Source organism: Artibeus jamaicensis, unplaced genomic scaffold, assembly GCF_021234435.1.
Source record: "Artibeus jamaicensis isolate MK-2021 breed Jamaican fruit bat unplaced genomic scaffold, CSHL_Jam_final contig_410, whole genome shotgun sequence".
Classification (NCBI taxonomy): Eukaryota; Metazoa; Chordata; class Mammalia; order Chiroptera; family Phyllostomidae; genus Artibeus; species Artibeus jamaicensis.
Genome location: NW_026521820.1, coordinates 255,191 through 275,667, shown reverse-complemented (window position 1 = coordinate 275,667; position 20,477 = coordinate 255,191). Strand labels below are relative to the sequence as shown.

Here is a 20,477-nt window from a genome sequence, read left to right as displayed (position 1 = left end):
TATTTACTTGTGTAAGTGACCTTAAAGTATCTCTGAATTAAGTATGGGAGACTGTGTTTGAGAAATACTTTGAAATTGAGATTCCAGATATATAAAATTCTGTGTGTACTAATTTCATCTTTTTTAATTTTGAATTTGTGTTTTTGAGAACTATTAGACAATTGCATGTATCTTGAGTCAAATTCATTTTGGATCTCTATTAAAATATAGTTAGTAATCTAATAGTGTTTTCACTTACATTGTTAATATTTATATCATAGCTGTCCTTTATGAGATTTACTTCATCTTCTTCAAGATTTACTTCATTCAGCCCTGGCTGGTGTAGCTCAATGGATTGAGCACGGGCCTGCAAACCAGACAATCGCAGTTCAATTCCCAGTCAGGGCACATGCCTGGGTTGCAAGTCGGTTCCCTGCAGGCCAGTTCCCAGCAGGGGACGCACAAAAGGCAACCCTACATTGATGTTTCTCCCCCTCTCTCCTTCCCTTCTCCTCTAAAGATAAGTAAATAAAATCTTTAAAAAAAAAAAAAAAAAAAGATTTACTTCATTCAGTAATGAAGTAAATTTACAATACTCTAGTTGGCAAGAGTATTGACCTTTAGCTATTTTAATAATGTATGATTCTGAATAATAATTGAATAGAGACAAAATTCCGTTAAATTATCATAAAGTTTTTGTTGAGTTCCATAGGTTGTAATTGTAACGAGACCAAGAAGTTTAAGTTGACTATTTCTGTTACTGTGAAAAATACTGTGGTCATCAAGAGTGATTTCATGTTGATTCAGGAAGGCAGAAGCTTTACTAAATCATGGGTTTTCCCTGAACATTTCTCATCCAGGCCAGTTCTTTTTAGTTCTCTATAAGACCTACTCAGTTATACAGTATATATGTTACATGTGAGTTTGAAATTTTGGGCATGGGTAGTAACATAGCTTTTAATTCTTATTTATATTGTCCCTTTTTTTTTTTTTGCTGACCTTTTTTTCTGTTGCACATAGAATTGAATGGCTGTTACTTTTTAAACAGAATCCTGTTAACTGTTACATTATGAGAAGGATTGATTCAGTTTTGAACCTGGGAATATTTTTATTTATTCTTAAAGCAGGAAGGCATTTACATATTTACCTTAGTTCATAGCAAGTTGCAAACTAGAGTAAATTCAAAACTTATAGGATCTCCTTTGAAAGACAATATCAGTATTAATTCAGCCATTCCCTGAATATGAATATATTTCTTTCCTTTTCAAATCATGAAACATGAGAGCCTGCTTTTTAGAATCTTGAAGCTTTCTCAAACATAGATTTCTTAGAATATAAATCTTTACTTCAATAAAGAAGCTTTGAATTTTGTAAATACAACTTCTATTTGATTATAGCAAAGCTTCAAAAACTCAGTAGAGGAAACTATATTTTTTTGGCCAATGTGCTTTAAAATTTGCAATGTTTTTCACATAAACATCTGTTACTTTTTCTGTCCTGTCAGTGCCAAATTTATCTGCTCTATCTATAATTCTTTACTTCCTATTTAATTCTCTCTTCCTTTTTAAAAGAAACCCACCACTTTTAAAACTTCTCTTATAAATCTCACCAATACCCAACTAATTTCTAAAGCCAGTGGCTTATTTTCTATTGTCTTATTTGACCTTTCAATAGTATATTAAATACTTTCGACCTCAATATTATTATTTTATGAAAAAATCTGCTCTCTTGAGTCTTAGCACACTACTCTCTCCTGGTCCTTTATGACCCTATTTGCTATCTACAGCTTTTTTCTCAAGCTTATTTCAAGTACTTTCTCTGGGCTTTTTGTCCTCAACAAAAAGCTTTTTGGACTTCCATGACCTCAACTACAATTAATATCTGTTGTTTTCCAACTCTATTTCCAGTCCCTATTATTTACTGATCTTTCTAGAGTCATGTTTCCTAATGACTTGTAAGACTCAAAGAAAATTCATAATGTTCAGAAGCTCTCATCCCTTCTAATCTCAACTCTTGCTGTATTCTCACCATTTCCTCCTGTATTCATTTTAGTTAATGGCATTTCCATCTACTAATCCCACTTGAAATCTCCCTGTTCTCATCATTATAGTAGGGTACCAAATCTTATAATTAAAAGTCTTGTATAAATTACTTGTTTATCCCATCTTCTCTATTCCTGTTATTATCTCAGTCTAAACTCTAATCTTTTTTTGCTTAGATTTTTGCAGTAATTCTCTAACCAGTCTATCAATTCCAAAGCATTCCATGCCAGTGTTATCAGAAATTATCTTTCTAAAATACAAGTTTAACTGCGCCAGTCTTCCTTTTAAAAACCTTTAAATCCTCATTTTCTTCAGAATAAAAAGTAACCTCCTCCAAGATGGTACCTAGGAGTATAGAATAGTGGGAACGGCATAGGCTTTCCCATCAGAACAGATTTGAGATTACAGTTCTGCTATGTATTACTTATATATGATCTTGAGCAAGTCACTTCTCTCAAGTTCCATTTCCTGAGCTCAATTTGTAGATGACCCTCAGATGTTAATTGAGGATCATAGTCTATACTTCACAGGACAGTGGAGAGAATTAAATAAGCTCACTTTTAGGCAAACATCCTACCAGAAGCATACCCCTTATATTTTGGTTTTCTTTTTTCCCTTAAAAGCCCTCATAGTTTGACCCTAACCCAGTGTTCTGCCACTTCCCCATCAGTTGTTGACTTTTCAGTACATTCTATGTATTTGTATTCTCGTGTTTACTTGGTTTTCTTCCTGTACCCTGTCATCCTTTGGTAATATTAATTGCCCTTTTATGTATATTCAAACAAATTTAAGACCCCTATTAGCATTTATTACATTGCATCTTCATTATTTTCTGGGCCTTCTATGCCACCCTACTGTCTCTTTAAGAACTAGTTTGACTTGGTGAACTCATTGCCTTTCTTTCAGTCATATGGAAGGGATAACCTTGATTGTAGTCCCATAATGATTGCATGCTTTACATAGAAATTATACCTGGCCTCTGATAGATTCTCATGATTGTCACTTGAAATTCAGAAAAAGTAACCATTAGGTTTTGACATTAAAGATAGCTCCATTATTAAAAGCCATACAAACACATATGCACACACATACATAGTTCCCATTGTTTTACAAATGATTATTTGTTTAAAGATATTTATTAAAGTATCTTGCTTCCTTGAGTATTCACAGTAAAAACTTTAGGTAGTTTTCTCTGTTGAGAAACTACATCTCAGTACCACCTTGATTCCTTTATCTTATGTAGCTCTGGGAATGTTTACATTCTGTAAGCCTCATTTAGATGAGGCTTTGATTACTTTTTATCATTAAAAAATTGGCAATTGACATGAAAAGAGAACTGAATTTGGTTTTTAATCCTGGTTCTTTAGTTGAGCAAATCACCTAACCTCTTTGAACCTTAGTTTCTTTATATTTAAAACAGGTCATCTAAGGGACCTTTTAGCACTACAGTACTGTTTTATCATTAGGGTCCTTTGTATTTATTTTTGTAAAGATTATGAATTTACCTAACTTAATTATAAAAGTTAATTTATAGCCAATGCATTGGTTTGATTCTAAGTCTCATTGGGAGATGATCATGTTAAGAGTAATAAAAGTGATTTGACAGAAAGGAAGTTATAGATGATTCATTTGTGTATTTTTGTAATATTTAGAATACAGACTTTATAGATTGTAGTTCACTTTTTCTTTTTAAATGAAGTTACTTGGTTAGGGGAAAATAAATGGCAAGATCCCTGACTAGTGCTATTTATACTGTGACATATGACATAGAAAAAAAATAAATTGCTTTTATAATGCGATGTGAGGAAACTCTTTATATTGGGTAAAGATATTTCACCATATAGTAGAAATACCTCATGTCATAGGGAGGAACTTGGATTTGGGGACAGAAATAAGATCTCTGGTTAGGTTTCCCCCATTGATTTAAGTAGGGTCTGGTGTTTGTACGCTCTTAGTAATTGTTTATTGATTGACTACAGCCTGTTTCCAAAAGGAAATGAATTCGGAGTAGAGGAAGGCTAATGGGCATGGTCTCTACAGGCTCCTCCAAATGCTTATTTCCACTAATTTTGCTCTGCAGTAAATAACAATGATGAGTTGAATGTAGTTGTTTTTGTAAGGATCCTGGAAGTTTGGCTTAGACACAGAATGTTGAGTTGCTTAGCAGTGTATTTAGATGAGGCTTGAATATGAAACGCAAATTGCATGTTTTCTCCTAATACCTCATAAAAATGTTCTATACAAACTTTAATAATAAAAATAATGAATTTATTAGAATACTTCAGAGTGTTTAATTATATTGCCAAAATAAAATCCCACAAATGAGTTTTTAAAGCTTTTTTTTTTAAGAAGAAAAGGGACTTGATAATATACAAAATATCTAGTGACTCTAGGGTGATTAGTAAAGTGAATTTAAGGATATTGAAGACAAAAAAATTTATTCATAACATTTCACTATTTATGTTGCTTAGCGACCGTAAACTACCCGATCGGAAACTTTTTCTGCGCACACTTCGAAGGTAATTGCGGTATAGCATGACACTAATGACTCGAGCCTGAAATTGTTTTGAAACAATGTAGTACAGAATCACATCCAGACAGGTACTGAGGTTCATGAGGAAGGTGGTAAAGGCTCCCCAGGGATTGTAACTGTTCTCGTCCCCATCCAGCATCAGGACAGCAAAACAGATGTGGAAAGGCACAAAGCAAATGAGCACCTGCACCATGAGCGTGATGATGATCCTTATAGACTTCTCCTTGACTTTTGGTTTCAGCTTAGATGTCCTCCCATGAAGGAGACTATGAATAATGACCAGATAGCACCCAATCATGATAAACAGAGGAATCAAGAAAAAAAATGTCAGTCGAGTGAAATTCAATATGTTAATAGCTTTTAAGTGGATGATGTCAGAAATCTTCAGGCAGGTGGCAGGGGTAGAAGCTTTATCCGGGTCTTCATAAAGCAGTAGGAGTGGGACGGTGGTTGCCAGAGTCATTATCCAGATTCCCACACATGCTAGCACAGCTTTGCATGTTTTTTTAAGTTCTTTGGCATATTTTGGCTGCACAATGGCCATGTATCTGTCAGCACTAATAAAAGCAAGAAGCCATAGGGCAATACTTGGATAAAACATCGTGAGTGCCCCAAGAATTTGGCAGAAGTACTCTCCAAATGGCCATTCACCTTTTGCATAGTAAGACATTTTAAAGGGTAAGCTCATTATAAATATTAGGTCCAGTAATGCCACATTCATCATATAGATGGTTACACTGGTTCTCTTTTTGGTGGTACAACTGAAAACCCATAAGGCAGTGACATTAACAAATAATCCAATTACGAAGATACAGCTGTAGAAGACAAGGGCTGCAATTTTGTATTCGTCTGGATATGACCTGTTAGAAGAACCAGGTTGAGCTTGATTGTGAGATGTCGTCATCTTGGAGTTTGTTGGTGGGCATGACACTTGAGAACTGTAAAATAGTTAAGATTGGGAGGAATAAAATTCTTTGCTGAAAAAGAAATGTTTAGTATCCTCATACTTGGCATGCAGTGGATTTTAGTTTTGAGAGTATAAAGATTTTTATATTGTAGAGTAATAAATATATTTCCTAGGTATTTTTACTAATCTGTGCTAATCTATTAAAGTGATATGGTGTGTCATAATGCATTGGCAGATTTATTCATTTTCTCTCTTCTGCTTGCTTCTTTTCTTCCCCAAAGAATGACTTTTATGATTTTTTTCCTATAGTGTGAAATTGCATAGCTTATTATTCCTATAATAAGCATTCTTTGATTAGGACTAATTAGGGAAAGTACATTCTGAATTTTGATTCTTGCTGCATTGTTTGCCAGTTCTTATCATCTTCATTCTGTTTAAATATTTTGTAACCCAGATTAGTAATATCAAATAATGAATTTTTACTCATTAAATACAACTTTAATGTATAAAATACCTATTATAAAACTAACAAAATAACCATTTAACTGGTTAACTACTGAATAGTCACAGTAATTCTCATTTGAGATCAGGAACTTTCCCTTTTCACTGGTATATCCCATTGCCTATTGAATGAATTATAGATATTCAAAAGGTAAACATTTGCTGAATAGTAGATGAGTGAAGGAAGGAACCTTTGGTGAGCTTCCTTTGCTGGAAGGAAAATGAAGTGACCTACCCAAAGAAACTACTCTCTAGTTTGTCAATGAAGACTTGCTTAGTTAGCCATTAAACCCTTTTTTTTAGTAGTAAATACTTTTTCATAGTATTAAGTTCTCTAAATTATCATAGGTTTAAAAACATCACTGTCTTGTGCCAAGGTCTACAGATTAAGAATTTGACTCCTAGAACAATAGATGAGCTGGATTCTAATGCATAATTGAGGTGTTTAGTGCTGAGTCTTCCAGGTGGTGTTTACCTGTGTCTTAGAAGCAAATTTCACTGTTGCAATGGTGTGCAGAGAGTAACACCTTGAGAATGAGATATTGTTAGTATAGTAATTTTCATGTCCTCACTCTACCTAGATACAGAACTGTATTATTTTTCAAATTAAATTTTAAAAAGGAGTATCAAAGAGAAGTAGTTGTTAATAAGATGTCATTCAATAACTTTATGTGTATGCAAAAATTAATTCCCATTACCAAAAAAGTTCATTTCTAATGTAGAGGAGTTTAATGATTCATCTCTCTTAGTGTGAAACTTTCATCACCCATGATGCAGTGCTAACCCCAGTGATTTTAAAATAGAGTCACTGCAAAGAGATGGAACCTTGTGGCATTGCTTTGAAATATGGAGATGAAAAAAGAGTTTCCTTCAGAAATGTCACTTTGCAGAGTGGGCTGTCTCTAACTCAGCGCTGTGGGTGAGGTTAGCAGTGTGGTCTGTGGCACCATGGGCTGTTGATAAATTAAAAATAATTTGAACAATTGCTGTGGACAAGCACACGATATGAGTTTGTTTTTCCCTTGTTTCCTTTCTTCCTGATTACAGCTAATTTGCCAAATATTTAGGTTAAGTATGATTTTGGAATAGATTTCTATATATTTGAAAGCCTGTATTAATTAAAAGTTCCAAATATTGATGTGACTGGAATATTTCTATCAGATGAGAAAAGTACTACAAAGAATAATCTTCGGTAATCTTCAGTATCATAGAAAGGAGAATAATTTCGGAGACTTGACTATGTCTAACTTTAAGCGAATTTTTAAATAATAGCAGTTGTAATATAAATGAAGATTTGTAGCCTTTTTCCTCTTTTTGTACTGCATAAGGACTACCTTCACCCATCCTCATTCCCAAATTATGTCACATAAATTCCATACTTACAAACTACTTTTGAATAAATCTCTTTCCCCCACACTGGGCTCAAACTGACTGTTTGTCACCAACACCTGTATTCATTTGATTAAGTTTGAAAAAAAATATGCATGATGCATGTGTTTTAAAGGCATTGTCAGAATAGGTTGTGCTCTGCACAGAGATAAATTTTTGGATAAATATTGAAAAGCGATTGGTTTTCAAGCCATCATTTTAAAAGCTTTTGATCCCATGATTATCCATAGTCTTTCATTTCTTAAAAACTTTTTAAGTACATTTGTGAAATAATGTAATTTAAACCAAGTTATCACTCTTAAATATACTTATAATTTATTATATCAACATTTTCTTGAAGTTGAAAAAAATTACATTTACCATTACATTAATGTAAAACAATATTGAAAATAAATGAAAAAAATCATATTTGAAATGCAGGAAGGTAACAGCATCTCATTTCAAAGTTCTTTACCATAGTTTCAATAATGTATTACTAAAATAGTGCTTTTGCAATTTAGTAAGTACAACATTATTTCTGATAATCTTTAATGAAGTTAATTAAATACAACTTACCTCCTGTCCATCAAAAGGCTTTACTAGACAGGAACATTTTTCAGTATATCCAGTTCTTTAAAAGAGATATCTTTGACTGTCTTCTCTTTCTGGAAATAGTATATTTAAGAAATGGTATATTTGTTTATTTAGGCTCTTCTGTTGCTTTAAAACATTGTTTCAAATATAATTCTTGGTATAAGAGTTGGTTCTAGTTGCAGCTTTGTCTCTTTCAGGAAGTACTTTCTGAAGGCTTTTTCAACTTCTGACTGGATGTGGTTTTTCTCTTTCACAAATGATTTGTTTATGAAGTTATGCTCAGCATAAGCTTCCCTTGAAATGATACCATGTATTTAAGAGAATCATACAAAAAGGAAAATGTCTTTAGTGTTTTACTTTGATGCTTTACGTCTGCATTATCTATTGAAGGGATATGAGATTTGATGTTGACTTTGACTAGAATGATATTCATAGTATAGCTTCTTTATTTTTTAAGCTCTGTGATTTTCTAGTTACCTGCCCACTCTGAGCCCCTGTTCCTACTTTGTTTCTATACAGTTAAAACAGAGATAACACCCATTTGATAGCATTGTGAGGACTTGAAACCAGAAAAATCTTGAGTTTAACATAATACCTGGCATTTAGGTACTCCTAAACAGAGTTAACCCTTTACTACAAAGTTCCTAAAATCACAGAATATCTACTGTTTACTATTAAAACATTTTAAGTGGTTAAAATTGGAATCCTCAGTTATTTGCTTCTGCTTTGTATATACTTGTATACTTTAGTTTGCTTTATTTTTTAAGTTGCCAGTGCTTTATATCCCTTTTCCATCATGTAAAAGCCTAGAAATAATTCCTTTGGCATAAACATACCTGCAAATTGGTAAGGATGGACTCTGTAAGTCTTCAGTGGAATAATTTACACATTAGGAGTGTTTTAACTTAAGAGGGGAAATGAAACCAATGGGAAGGGAAGTATGCAATGCTAATCATTGCCTACCTAGTTATGTTACATTTTTTACTTTCTTTTTTCTTAAAAAAAATCATCTTATGTGGTTGTCCTAAAATTTTAATTATCTTTGTATTCGGTTATGCATGAATTACCAAGTTTTAAAAGATACATGAAGTGAAGTGAATTGTTTTTTGAATCTAAGACAGTTTGAACGTTCGTGTTTTTTTTCTCACACAAAACCATAGTTGTTTTTTTCAAATCTTTTTTTTAAAGATTTTATTTATTAATCTTTAGAGAGGAAGGGAAGGAGAGAGGGAGAGAAACATCAATGTATGGTTGCCTCTCGTGAGTCCCCTGCTGGGAACTGGCCTGCAACCCAGGCATGTGCCCTGACTGGGAATCAAACCGTGACCCTTTGGTTCACAGGCTCGCGCTCAATCCACTGAGCTACGCCAGCCAGGGCCCATAGTTAGTCTTTGATTTAAAAGTTATTTAATATCTTTGCCTTTGGTGATTAAGTACTTTCGATTGTGCTAGCCTTCCAGAATAATGGGTTTTAGAAGTGTTGGCAACAGTCAAGCAACTGCTTCTTGTATAGATGGGGGTTTGATGCACATGGAAGGCCATGCTGGCAGAAGCACTCAGACACCAAACCCAGCTTCTTCAGGTGCTGAATTCCTTCCATTTCCGCCCTAGCTGCTATAATAACATCTCATTAGGGGGTGATTACATTGATTTATTCACTAGATAGGATTTATTCATTGCCGAATTACATGAATCAATTTTTTATACATGGAGTTATATTTCATATGCAGTATAGGAGAGTTTGATAATTCAATTGGTGATAGGAACCTCTTATCTCTTTAATCTTTTCATTGCCTTAATTTCATCTATCCTATGACAATGTTTCTGAAATTAAGTATTGATTAGTATCTCCTGGACTGCTAATATCAAGAGATAGAATGTTTTATCACACACAGCAAGATTCTTTTTTCCAATCGCCCAGTCTATCAGTGAAAGGCAACAAGAGGCAAGTTAGGAAATTTCCATGGGCACAACTTGAGGGTGGATCAGCTGTTACTCCTTTCCCACCTTCTCCATTTGCTCTTTGCCTTTCACTTGCTGTTCCAACCCATAACATTCCTTACTACTGCACTCCCATCTCTTGGCTTGGCCAACGGCTGCTTATCCTTAAGGTTTAGCTTAAAGGATGCCCTTTCCAGGAAATTTTCTCTGACTTCTGAAGCTGGGTTGGTTATTTACTCCTGTAAGTTTCCTTAGTAGTTGATAGTTACCCTCATAGTGGCTTGTGTTTGTATTACTATTGCATATTTACATTTACTTGCCTTTTATCCTGAAGTAAATTGAGGTCCTTGAGGGTTGGCATGCATTATGTATGTATGTGTATAACAGATTTTTAATAAATATTGCTTGACTGTGTGACTGAAAAAGTAGGTGAAGAAATGGAGGTTTAAGGGGAGTCATGGACGAATTACTGAGCCAGGTGTCAGCATCAGGGACACTTTGACCAGCTTATGTGAAGGAGCTGCCAATCATAAATCATATGTGGAGACTTAAGTGAGGGGTTCAGGGTCCAGGACCTTTCTCTCCTCTTCATAACATTACTTTCTGATTCTGGCTCTTCACAATAATTTTTTGTTGAAAAAGAATTTGACTGAAAAAAGTCTTCCCCAAGCTGTTTGGCAGCAAGTAACAGTGGGTCAAGAATTAAACGTTTGTAGTGTCTAGTTTACTTCTTTAATACTTGAACCTAATGAATTTTTATTCAAATAGAAGAATTTAACTTGTTCAGAGATATTCATGCAGCTTTAATTTCTTAACTTATTTTGGAATATGAGGGAAAGAGAAATTTTTCACCTTGCATAAGAAACCCTTATATTTACAGGGGCTATAGAATTCCCTTCACTTAATGAAGTAATCTGTTTTAGCTTTATTTTGAATTTTGGTTTAGATGTTAAAGGCCCTAAGGGACTTTTCATTTTAACATTTTAGTACTTCAGTCCTGTTGAAGTGAACATAAAAATAAATTTTAGTTAAGGCAATTTTATAATTTTTAGAAAGGATGTAGTTAATAGATTTACACAGTAAATCCTTATTATAAAACATGCTCCTATGTTAGATATTTATGCCACAGATAAAATTGTATAAAAAATTATATTTCCCATTCTTGACATATTTTTCTTTACCACAGCAAGTGGAAGCGGGAGCATATGCCAGTTCCTTGAAAGAGTGTTGTGATGAGGAGATCCCTGTAGTTACTGTTTTTGTTTCCCAGCATGGTGTTAGCCAGCAGAGCACAAGTTCAGAGTGGTTGGTACATAGCCAGTCCCCAGAAAGAGGAGGGGATGAGGGGAATGAGGAGTGCTTCAAACTAGGGTGAGATTCTTACCATTTTGCCTCAAGATCTTCTACCTTGATGTTATGGAATCTTGCCCTGGAACTCTCTCTTACTGAAACCTGTCTCTAAACTGAATGTTTTTTTTTTTTTTTTCTTTTAAGGGAGGAGATGTGTTGAATGGTGGTGTCTAGATAAGGAAGATTGACATATACTTTTTCTAAATTTGTTTTCTTAAAAAAAATCTCAGCAACTTATAGCTGTACTCTTACAGTCAAGTTAGTATGAACCTCCTGTACACTTGATTTCCTAAATTGTGTTATAAATTTAGCAATTCCCCATTTTTTCCTTTGGTAATTTTGTGCAGTTTTAAATATTTACAGACATATAGACAATTAGACTATTGTTTACCTTACAGCAAACAAGTTGAACCCAGATAACCAAAGTAATAGATAATTTTAGTTAATCTAGATCTAAATTAACAACGAGAGTAGAGGTTCCTAAAGATATTAAAGATTCTGTCACTTGCAGAATCTTAGGAGAAAGCTTTTATATGGCAGTGAAATCAGTCTTGGACTCACTGAAATACTCCTATAGGACCCTAGGCCAAGAGTTTGCACTGAGACATTTCACTAACTGACTAGAGATCCAGAGTCTCTGGGAGGGCTGACTAAGTAGAACTCTCTGGGTATTGTGATGTACACGGTCACCTCCTGAAGATTTTGATCTCATAGTTAAAGTGTTGCTGTCTTGTCTCAAAAGGATATTTGTGTGTGTGTGTGTGTGTGTGTGTGTGTAAAACTCCTCATAACATATATATGACATAATATATATTATAAATAATAATATATATATTCTATATCATGAGGAAGTAATGTAAGGAAGTAGTTTAAAAGAAAAATATTGTGGAGAGTCAAGATTGGTAAAGAAACAAGAGATACATTATTGACTTACTTAAATCCAAACTTGTATACTAATGTGTTTGAGTATTTTAGATAGAATGTAGGCATCTGTAAACTAAAAAGGAACTACATGTTTATATAGTTGAAGGTTGTTGGTTTAAAAATAATTACTTAGGATTTTTTTTACAATATTATCTCTGCTGTTACTGTTATCTGTATTTGCTAGAGGTAATTAGAGGTGAATAATCACCAGGCAGAGGTCTAAATGCTTTAAATGTGTCATTGAATTTCATCTTCATGCCAACAACAATATGTTGAGGATACAATAGTGTATTGATGGTGTAATACAGGGATATTTACTCATGATTCTCAGATCCTGTTATTGTGTAGTACTCTTTCTGTATTATGGTATTATAGTTTGTTTTAGTAATATTTATTGAAGTTGGGTGAACTTAATAGAGAATCATCAGAATAGTAATTTGATCTTTAGCAAAAAGTTTCCTGAGGGACTAAATCATCCTTTCCTTCCCCTGTTTCTCACTAATGAGTTATTCCCAAGTAAAGGTTTGGTAGCTGCATTCTGTCAGCCTATAAATCTAATTTTGGTGCTTAGGAAGATCTCTGCAATTCAGTGGGCCAAAGGCTTTTAAACATTAAAAAATGAGTATATCCAAATGGTTGATAAGCGTGTAAGTATGCTCATAAGTAATTAAGTTAACCACAATTAGAACCATGATAAGACATTACTACTCACATACCAAAATGCCTACAGTGAAAAGACTGACAGCATGAAGTGTTGGATATAGGTCAGTGAAGGAACTCTTGTGCATTGCTGGTGGAATGTTTAAATTTGGATATTAAACGCCACAGTGAATATATATATGTCCTAGGACTCAGATTTCACTCCTAGAAGTAAATGCATATTCCTGTGCAGCAGGAGACATAGATAAGAATGTACATAGTAGGATTATTTCCATTACTCCAAATTAGGAATAACCCAAATGTTCAGCAACTGTAGAATGGATAAATTAGTTGTGGTTCAGATACACAATTAAATGCTTTTCCCAATAAAAATTGTATAGGAAGATATGCAACAACATGAGTGAATCTTGTGTATATAGTGTTAAGTGAAAAAAGCTAGATATGAAGAAATTCATATTGTATAATTCCATCTATATGAATTTCAAAAACAGACCAAACAAATAAAATGTTTAGGGGTTTATGCTTAGGTGATTGAACTTTTGGTGGTTTAGGAACATGTAAGAAAGGGACACCCAGGGGGAGTTTCCAGGATGATGGCAAGTTCTAGTATTCACCTAAGTACTAATTACTCTGATGTTTGTTCTGAGGACTGATTGAGCTGTATATTTTTGTTTTGTCTTTGTATCTGTAAGGGTCTCAATAGAAAACAGATGGCATACTTATATTAGAATATTCAAGGAGGGCTTATCTGTAAGGGTGCAATGACAAAAGGGAACCTGATGACAAAAAAGGAATCTTTGGCAGGACTGTTAATTTTCTTGCACCCATCACCATTAAGCCCAAAAAGAAGGAAGGGAGAACTTAGAAGGAGGACCCCTGTAGAGTCAGCTGCCTTGAATACAGTAGTGACTTTGTGTTCAGGAGCAGTAAACCTGAGGTAACCTTGCACAAGGGGACCTGGGGAATAAATATCAATACCCTGGCCGAAGGCCTCTCCTCCCTTAAACCTCCTGTGAGGCTCCCATTAGCCCTGAGCCTCTGCATGGAGTCTGTACCGTATCCTCAGCCTCTGAGACAGAACAAGGCAGAGAAGGGGGAAGATTGTCCAGCAAACCACCCTTTTCTGTATGTATGTTACATTTCATATTAAAAAAAGTTTAAAAACAAACAAACAGCCCTGGCTGGTGTAGCTCAGTGGATTGAGCGCGAGCCTGTGAACCAAAGGGTCATGCTTTGATTCTCAGTCAGGGCACAAGCCTAGGTTGCAGGCCAGTTCCCAGCAGTGGATGCATGAGAGGCAACCACACATTGTTATTTCTCTCCCTCTCTCTTTCTCTTCCCCTCTAAAGATAAATAAATAAAACCTTAAAAAAACAAACAAATGAAAACCTTGGGCTTTGAGTTGGCAAAAACTGGGTTTGAGTGTTTCTCTGCTTCTATTAAGGTGTTTGCATGAGTAATTTATAAAAATAATGAGTCTCAGGTCTTATCTGTGAATCATTGTGTTACTGGACAGGGGCCTGGCCCTGAATGGGTGTACCCAGGGCCAGCTGGTAGTGTGTGGATTCTTGATTTCTGTAGGAAAGATTTCACAACACGAGTCTAGGAGGATATGTTTATTAAAGCTGGGGACAGTGAAATAAGGAAGGGCCTAGCATAGAAGAAGCAACAGGAAAGCCCAGACTGGGCTGCTGCCTTAGGTCACCAAGAAGAGAAAAGGGGGCCTTGGAGACAGGTTCAGGGGGTTAGCCTGGGATGAGCTGCCACTGCCCATTGCTCCCCTGGTTGCAAGTCAGGTGGGGTACCTTAGAGTGTAAATGTGTGCCTGCAGGGGGGAGAAGAGAAGGAAGCAGAGGGGGAAGGGAATGGTATGGGCTTCTCTCCAGAGGGAGAGTGAGCTCTGGGTCCTTTATCTTGAGGTTTTTATCTTTTTTGTAGGTGGGAATCTTAGGGGAGGCCTCAGGTGAGGGTTTCAGCAGAATATTCATCAGTTTTCCAGGTTTGCCCTTTCAGTGTTGTGGTCTCCACTGATTGATCACTTTCAGTCAGGGCTGGGTGTCCTTAGTCATTGCAGTTGGTCCTGGCATTGTCCACCTGGTTTTGCTACTTTTCTGAGCCTGGAGATGAAATACAACTGAGATGACCTTTTTATCTGGCTGTAAATTGTTCAGCCAGTTTGTTCAGCTATTGGTTTCAGTTTCCCTATTCCACCTGTCCTGGCTTATTGGCCTGTCTCATTCACATTCCTTATAGCTTGTGTAAAATACATGTTTTAGACATCATATATTCTTTTTGTTTCTCTCCTGCCTGATACGTTTCCCCCTTTTTCTTTTGCAACATATTTAAAATTTTCCTGGGAATTTCAGACTGGGAATGGAACCTCTGTCTATGCCACTAGTTAATTATCTGAGTTATCTTTTTTAAAAAGTTAGTTCATGTCTTTGATTGTCACTACCCCCAACCAGAAGAAATGGAAAGTTGGATAAGGGCCTTCTTGAAGCACTTCCCACCTTCAGTATTACACAGTTCTAAATAACTATTTTCATTGTAGTGCATATTTTATCTTTGTCTCACTTGGAATTTTTTAAAGATTTTACTTATTTATTTTTAGAGGGGAAGGAGAGAGGGAGAGAAATATCAGTGTATGGTTGCCTCTCATTCATCCCCCGTTGGGAACTGGCCAGCAACCCAGGCATGTGCCCTGGCTGGGAATCAAACTGCAGTCTTTTGGTTTGCAGTCCCATGCTCAATCCACTGAGCTACACCAGCCAGGCTCACTTGGAATTTTTGTGGGACTGGAGATGACAAATAGAGGATAGAACTCAGGACTCCGTGCCCTCACATCTTTTGTGTGGAAACCTTAATGTATTCAGGAATCATTTAGTGAATGAAACCTCATCCCACGGAGCCTAGAATGTACATGTTGGTATTTGGGGCTTATTCTAAACTCAAAGTATCCAGAACCCTAAAGGGGTCCTGTTACTTCCTGGTCTTTGCCATCTTTTCATGCCTTTTATTGTTCTGATCTTTTCCAGTATGTATGTTTTTACCTTATTTTAATTAATCTTTAAGTCAGTGCATTCATCTTAATGTATTTTAAGACTTTTATCCATTTCTAGTAGTGTTAAGTCGTTACAGCTTATTTGCCTATCTACTTTTAACCTTTTTTCCTTTTAAACTACTTTGATATACGGCAAGCAGGAAGTGCAGCTGTTAGGGCTAGGTTCAAGATTGACCATTCTTAAACACTTTATTTCCCACAACTCTGCCAGAAGAGCTGTCTTGCTTGGTGGCAGAGTCCATCTTAGAGACCTTATAATCAGCCTGCAGGGGATAAAAATTGTGCAGGCTTTTTGTTTCCTTAGTAGTAAAACTGCACTGACTGGAGTTATTTAGAAGAGCTCTTTACCAGAACTCTCTCTTTTATGCTTAAAAATTAATTTTGCACCAGTGATGAATCACTTGGATTTTTGCAGTGATCTTATTGCTAAAACTTTTCATGTGGATATTCTTTATGAGAAGTTTATGACTTTCATTTCATACAGCTGTTTATCAGCAGCAAGTCACACACACAGTCTAAATAGAATCTTAACAGAAAAGGGAAGGAAGTAGGTGATACCACCCTCAGAGACCTGCAGGGCAACCTGCTGGTGTGCATGTTTAGACAGAGGGACACGTGCTTGGGCTGCTTAATCCTTCCTCTAGTGTAGCATTTATTCTTCTAATATAAATGTAATTTTTTTCTTAGGATTAATAATTATAGATTTTTAAAACTGGGAGTTAGAAGTATCTGTAACATCTCTGTTACAGTTATATTGTTATACGTCCCTTGATTATACTTGCATCTCTCTTATTTTTTGCAGTTTATCTGTCTTGTTAACAAGGACCCAGCAAGCACATAGGTCTTTGTGTATTTCAGAGCACCTAGTATAGTGTCTCATACACAAATAAATAGGGTTTGATTTGACTGGTGTTCGTGTGTTTCTTTTTCTATAAAAAAGAAAACTAGCTATACCATGTCCCAAAAAATGAATGCCTAATGTTTCTTGGTAGATATGATCACAAAGACATATCAAGCAGAAGAAAGACAGAAAGGAAAGGAGATAGGTTAGGGTTGGTCAAGTAGTACCCAGGGTGAAAGTGTTTGGGCCAAATAAATGTTTTCTTGTATCAGAGAAGTTAGTACAATTTATTTAATGTATGAGAACTACACAATTAATTGAGCATGAAAAAGTTTTAGATTGCTCAAGTATGTTACCTAGTTTTCCCTTACACATTGACATTGCTAGGCTGCTTTGACATGACACTGTGCTTTTACTGCCACCTACAGGTGATTAGCCCATCTTAGAACTCTACCTTATTTGAAGTCTTGCAGAGATTGAAATAAACTTAAAAAACAACAACTATTAAATTGGAAAGATAGAATTTTAATGTTATTTTCTAAATATTTCTGTATTTTTTAGTATTAGGTAATAGATATATTCTAATTCCTCTAAAACATTTTGGCTATAGACTATTTTTTCCTTCTTTGGAAATAACATGCTCTCCTCCCTTTTTTTAAAAACCATTTTTCTCTGTAGGACTATGTATTCTTGGGCCAGGGTCTTAAGAAGATTCTACTTTAAACATTATTTGTACCTAATATTCTACTAAGAGTCAAATGTAAAGGTGACTTTGGAACAAATTTGATATGGTTTAATTTTTTTTTTAATGTGATAAAACACACAACATAAAACTCATCATCTTTTAACCATTTTTAAGTGTACAGTTCAGCAGTGTAAAGTACATTCACATTGTTGTGAATCCAATCTATAGAACTTTCCTCTTACCAAACTGAAACTCCACACTCATTAAACAACAACTCTTCATCACTCCTCCTCCTTCCAGCCTGTGGCAACCACCCATTCTACTTTTTGTTTCTGGGAATATGACTAGTCTTGATACCTCATGTAAGTGGAATCATAGGTATTTGTCCTTTGTCATTGGCTTCTTTCAGTTAGCATAATGTCCTCAAGGTTTATTTCCTTTTTAAGGCTGATGGACATTTTGGTTATTTCTATCTTTTGGCTAATGTGAGTAATGTTGCTATCAACATCTGTATATAAATATCTCTTTGAGACCCTGCTTTCAATTTTTTGGGGTATGTACACAGGAGTGGAATTTTGCTGGATTATGTGGTAATTCTGTTTAATTTATTGAAGCACAACCATATGGTTCTCCATAGTGGCTAAATTTCCACCAGCAATGCACAAGTGTTCTAATTCTTTATATTTTCTGGGAAATAACGCTTATAAGATGATTTGCAGGTATTTTCTCATATTCCATAGGTTGCTATTTGACTCTTAATTATGTCAGACTCTGATGTACAGAATTTTTTTCAGCATGGTTTTAGCTTTGTACATTTATCATATTCTCGCAATAAGGAAAATTGAAAATCTTTAATTTTTAATTTATTTTTTAAATAGTTTATTTTTATTGAATTTTTCCATTACTATTTGTTCCACTTACATCCTCTGCTATCTTCAACCACTCCTCCCCCCTGCAATCACCACCTGGTTGTCCATGTCCGTGAGTTCTTTTTCTTTTTGCTCAATCTCTTCACCGCCAACACACTCCTACCAGGGTTGTCAGCCTGCTTTTTATTGATGAGTCTGTCTCCATTTTGCTTCTTAGTTCAGTTTGTTCATTAGATTCCACAGTGAATGAAATTATATGGTATTTGTTCTCTGACTGGCTTATTTCACTTAGCATAATATTCTCCAGTCCGTCCATGCTGTCACAAAGGTAATTTTTTTTTTTTTTTTTACTGTTGAGTAGTATTTCATTGTGGAAATGTCCCATAGTTGTTTTATCCACTCATCTACTGATGGACACTTGAGCTGTTTCCATTTTTTGACAATTGCAAATAATGATGCAGTGAACATACGGGTGCTTATTTTCTTTCAAATTAATGTTTTGGATCTGTTTGGACATATTGCCAGAAGCACAATTGGTGGGTCAAAAAGCAGACCCATTTTTATTTTTTTGATATTTCTCAGTACTGCTTTCTATAATGGTAACACCAATCTGTATTCCCACCAACAGTGGAAAGGATTTCCCTTTCTTCACATCCTGGCCAGCACATATTGTCTGTTGATGTATTGATGATAGCCATTCTGACAGATGTGAAGTGATATTCCATTGTGGTTTTAATGTACATTTCTCTGATTATTAGTGACATTGAACATCTTTTCATATGTCTTCTGGCCATCTGTATGTCCTCTTTGGAAAAGTGTCTATTCAAGTCCTTTGCCCAATGTTAAATTGAATTGTTTTTGTTTTTGTTTAGGTGTTGAATTTACCACCTATGTTTTCTTCTTTTTTTTAAAAAATTAATTATGCCATTACATTTGTTCTATTTCCCCGCCCTCCGTTCCCCTCCACCGTGCACACCCCTCCCCTACCACTCCTTCCCCCTTTAGTTCATGAACATGTGTCTCAAGTTCTCTAGATTCTCTATTTTCCCTACTATTCTTACCCTCCCCCCTATATATTTTCTATCTACTGTCTGTGCTACTTATTTTCTGTACCTTCTCCCCCCTTCTCCTCCCACTCCCCGGTTGCTAATCCTCCACGTGATCTTCATTTCTATGGTTCACTCCCAATCTAGCTGTCTTCTTAGTTTGCTTTTGTTTTAGTTGTGGTTGTTGATAACTGTGAGTTTGTTGTTCTTTCACTGTTCATCTTTTTTATAAGTCCCTTTAACATTTCATATAATAAGGGCTTGGTGATGATGAACTCCTTGAATTTGGTCTTATCTGAGAAGTACTTTATCTGTCCTTCCATTCTAAATGAAAGTTTTGCTGGATAGAGCAATCTTGGTTGTAGGTCTTTGGTTTTCATGACTTGGAATACCTCTTTCCAGCCCCTTCTTGCCTGTAAGGTCTCTTTTGAGAAATCTGCTGACAGTCTGATGGGAACTCCTTTGTAGGTGACTGTCCCCTTATCTCTTGCTGCTTCTAGGATTCTCTCCTTCATTTGAATCTTGGCTAATATAATGATGATGTGCCTTGGTGTGTTCCTTCTTGAGTCCAACTTCTTTGGGACTCTCTGAGCTTCCTGGATTTCCTGGAAGTCTATTTCCTTTGCCAGAACGGGGAAGTTCTCTTTTATTATTTGTTCAAATAAGGTTTCTACTTGTGACTGTTCCTCTTCCCCATCTGGTACCCCTATAATTCGGATGTTGGAGCATTTAAAGATGTCCTGGAGGTTCCTGAGACTCTCCTCATATTTTTGAATTCTTGTTTTTTTTTTTATTCTTTTCTGTTTGGTCATTTTTTCCTTCCTTCTGGTCTACTCCCTTGATTTGAATCCCAGTTTCGTTTCCATTACTATTGGTTTCCTGTGCATTGCCATTCATTTCAATTAGTTTAGCCTTCATATGTTCCTCTGATTTGTTACTAAAATCAACCAGTCTGTGAGCATCCTGATCACCAGTGTTTTGAACTGTGCATCTGAAAGTTTGGCTATTTCTTCATCACTTAGATTTATCTGCTCTGGGGCTCTCAGTTCTTCTTCTGCCATGTTTTGAGCTGTTTGTGCCTGTTACATATGAGGAGCAGAGCCTTAGTTGTTCACCAGGGTGGGGCCACCCAGGTCACTGGGTTGTGACAGTGGATGTGGGGGCGGGGTCAGGGAG

The 20,477-nt window shown here is 35.6% G+C and overlaps 2 protein-coding genes across 2 annotated transcripts in view; one reads left to right on the top strand and one right to left on the bottom strand.

Annotated features, from left to right (window-relative positions):
- The window catches only part of UBAC2 (UBA domain containing 2), a 233,632-nt gene that overhangs the window by 34,256 nt on the left and 178,899 nt on the right, over window positions 1–20,477 (top strand). The window lies entirely within an intron of this gene.
- On the bottom strand, window positions 4,443–8,188 carry GPR18 (G protein-coupled receptor 18). The gene is made up of 2 exons (XM_037151690.2): window positions 7,907–8,188; window positions 4,443–5,492 (listed from the first exon to the last, which is right to left on the bottom strand). Exons 1-2 carry the CDS (start codon window positions 7,915–7,917, stop codon window positions 4,463–4,465), a joined length of 1,041 nt encoding a protein of 346 aa, XP_037007585.2. The 5' UTR covers window positions 7,918–8,188; the 3' UTR covers window positions 4,443–4,462.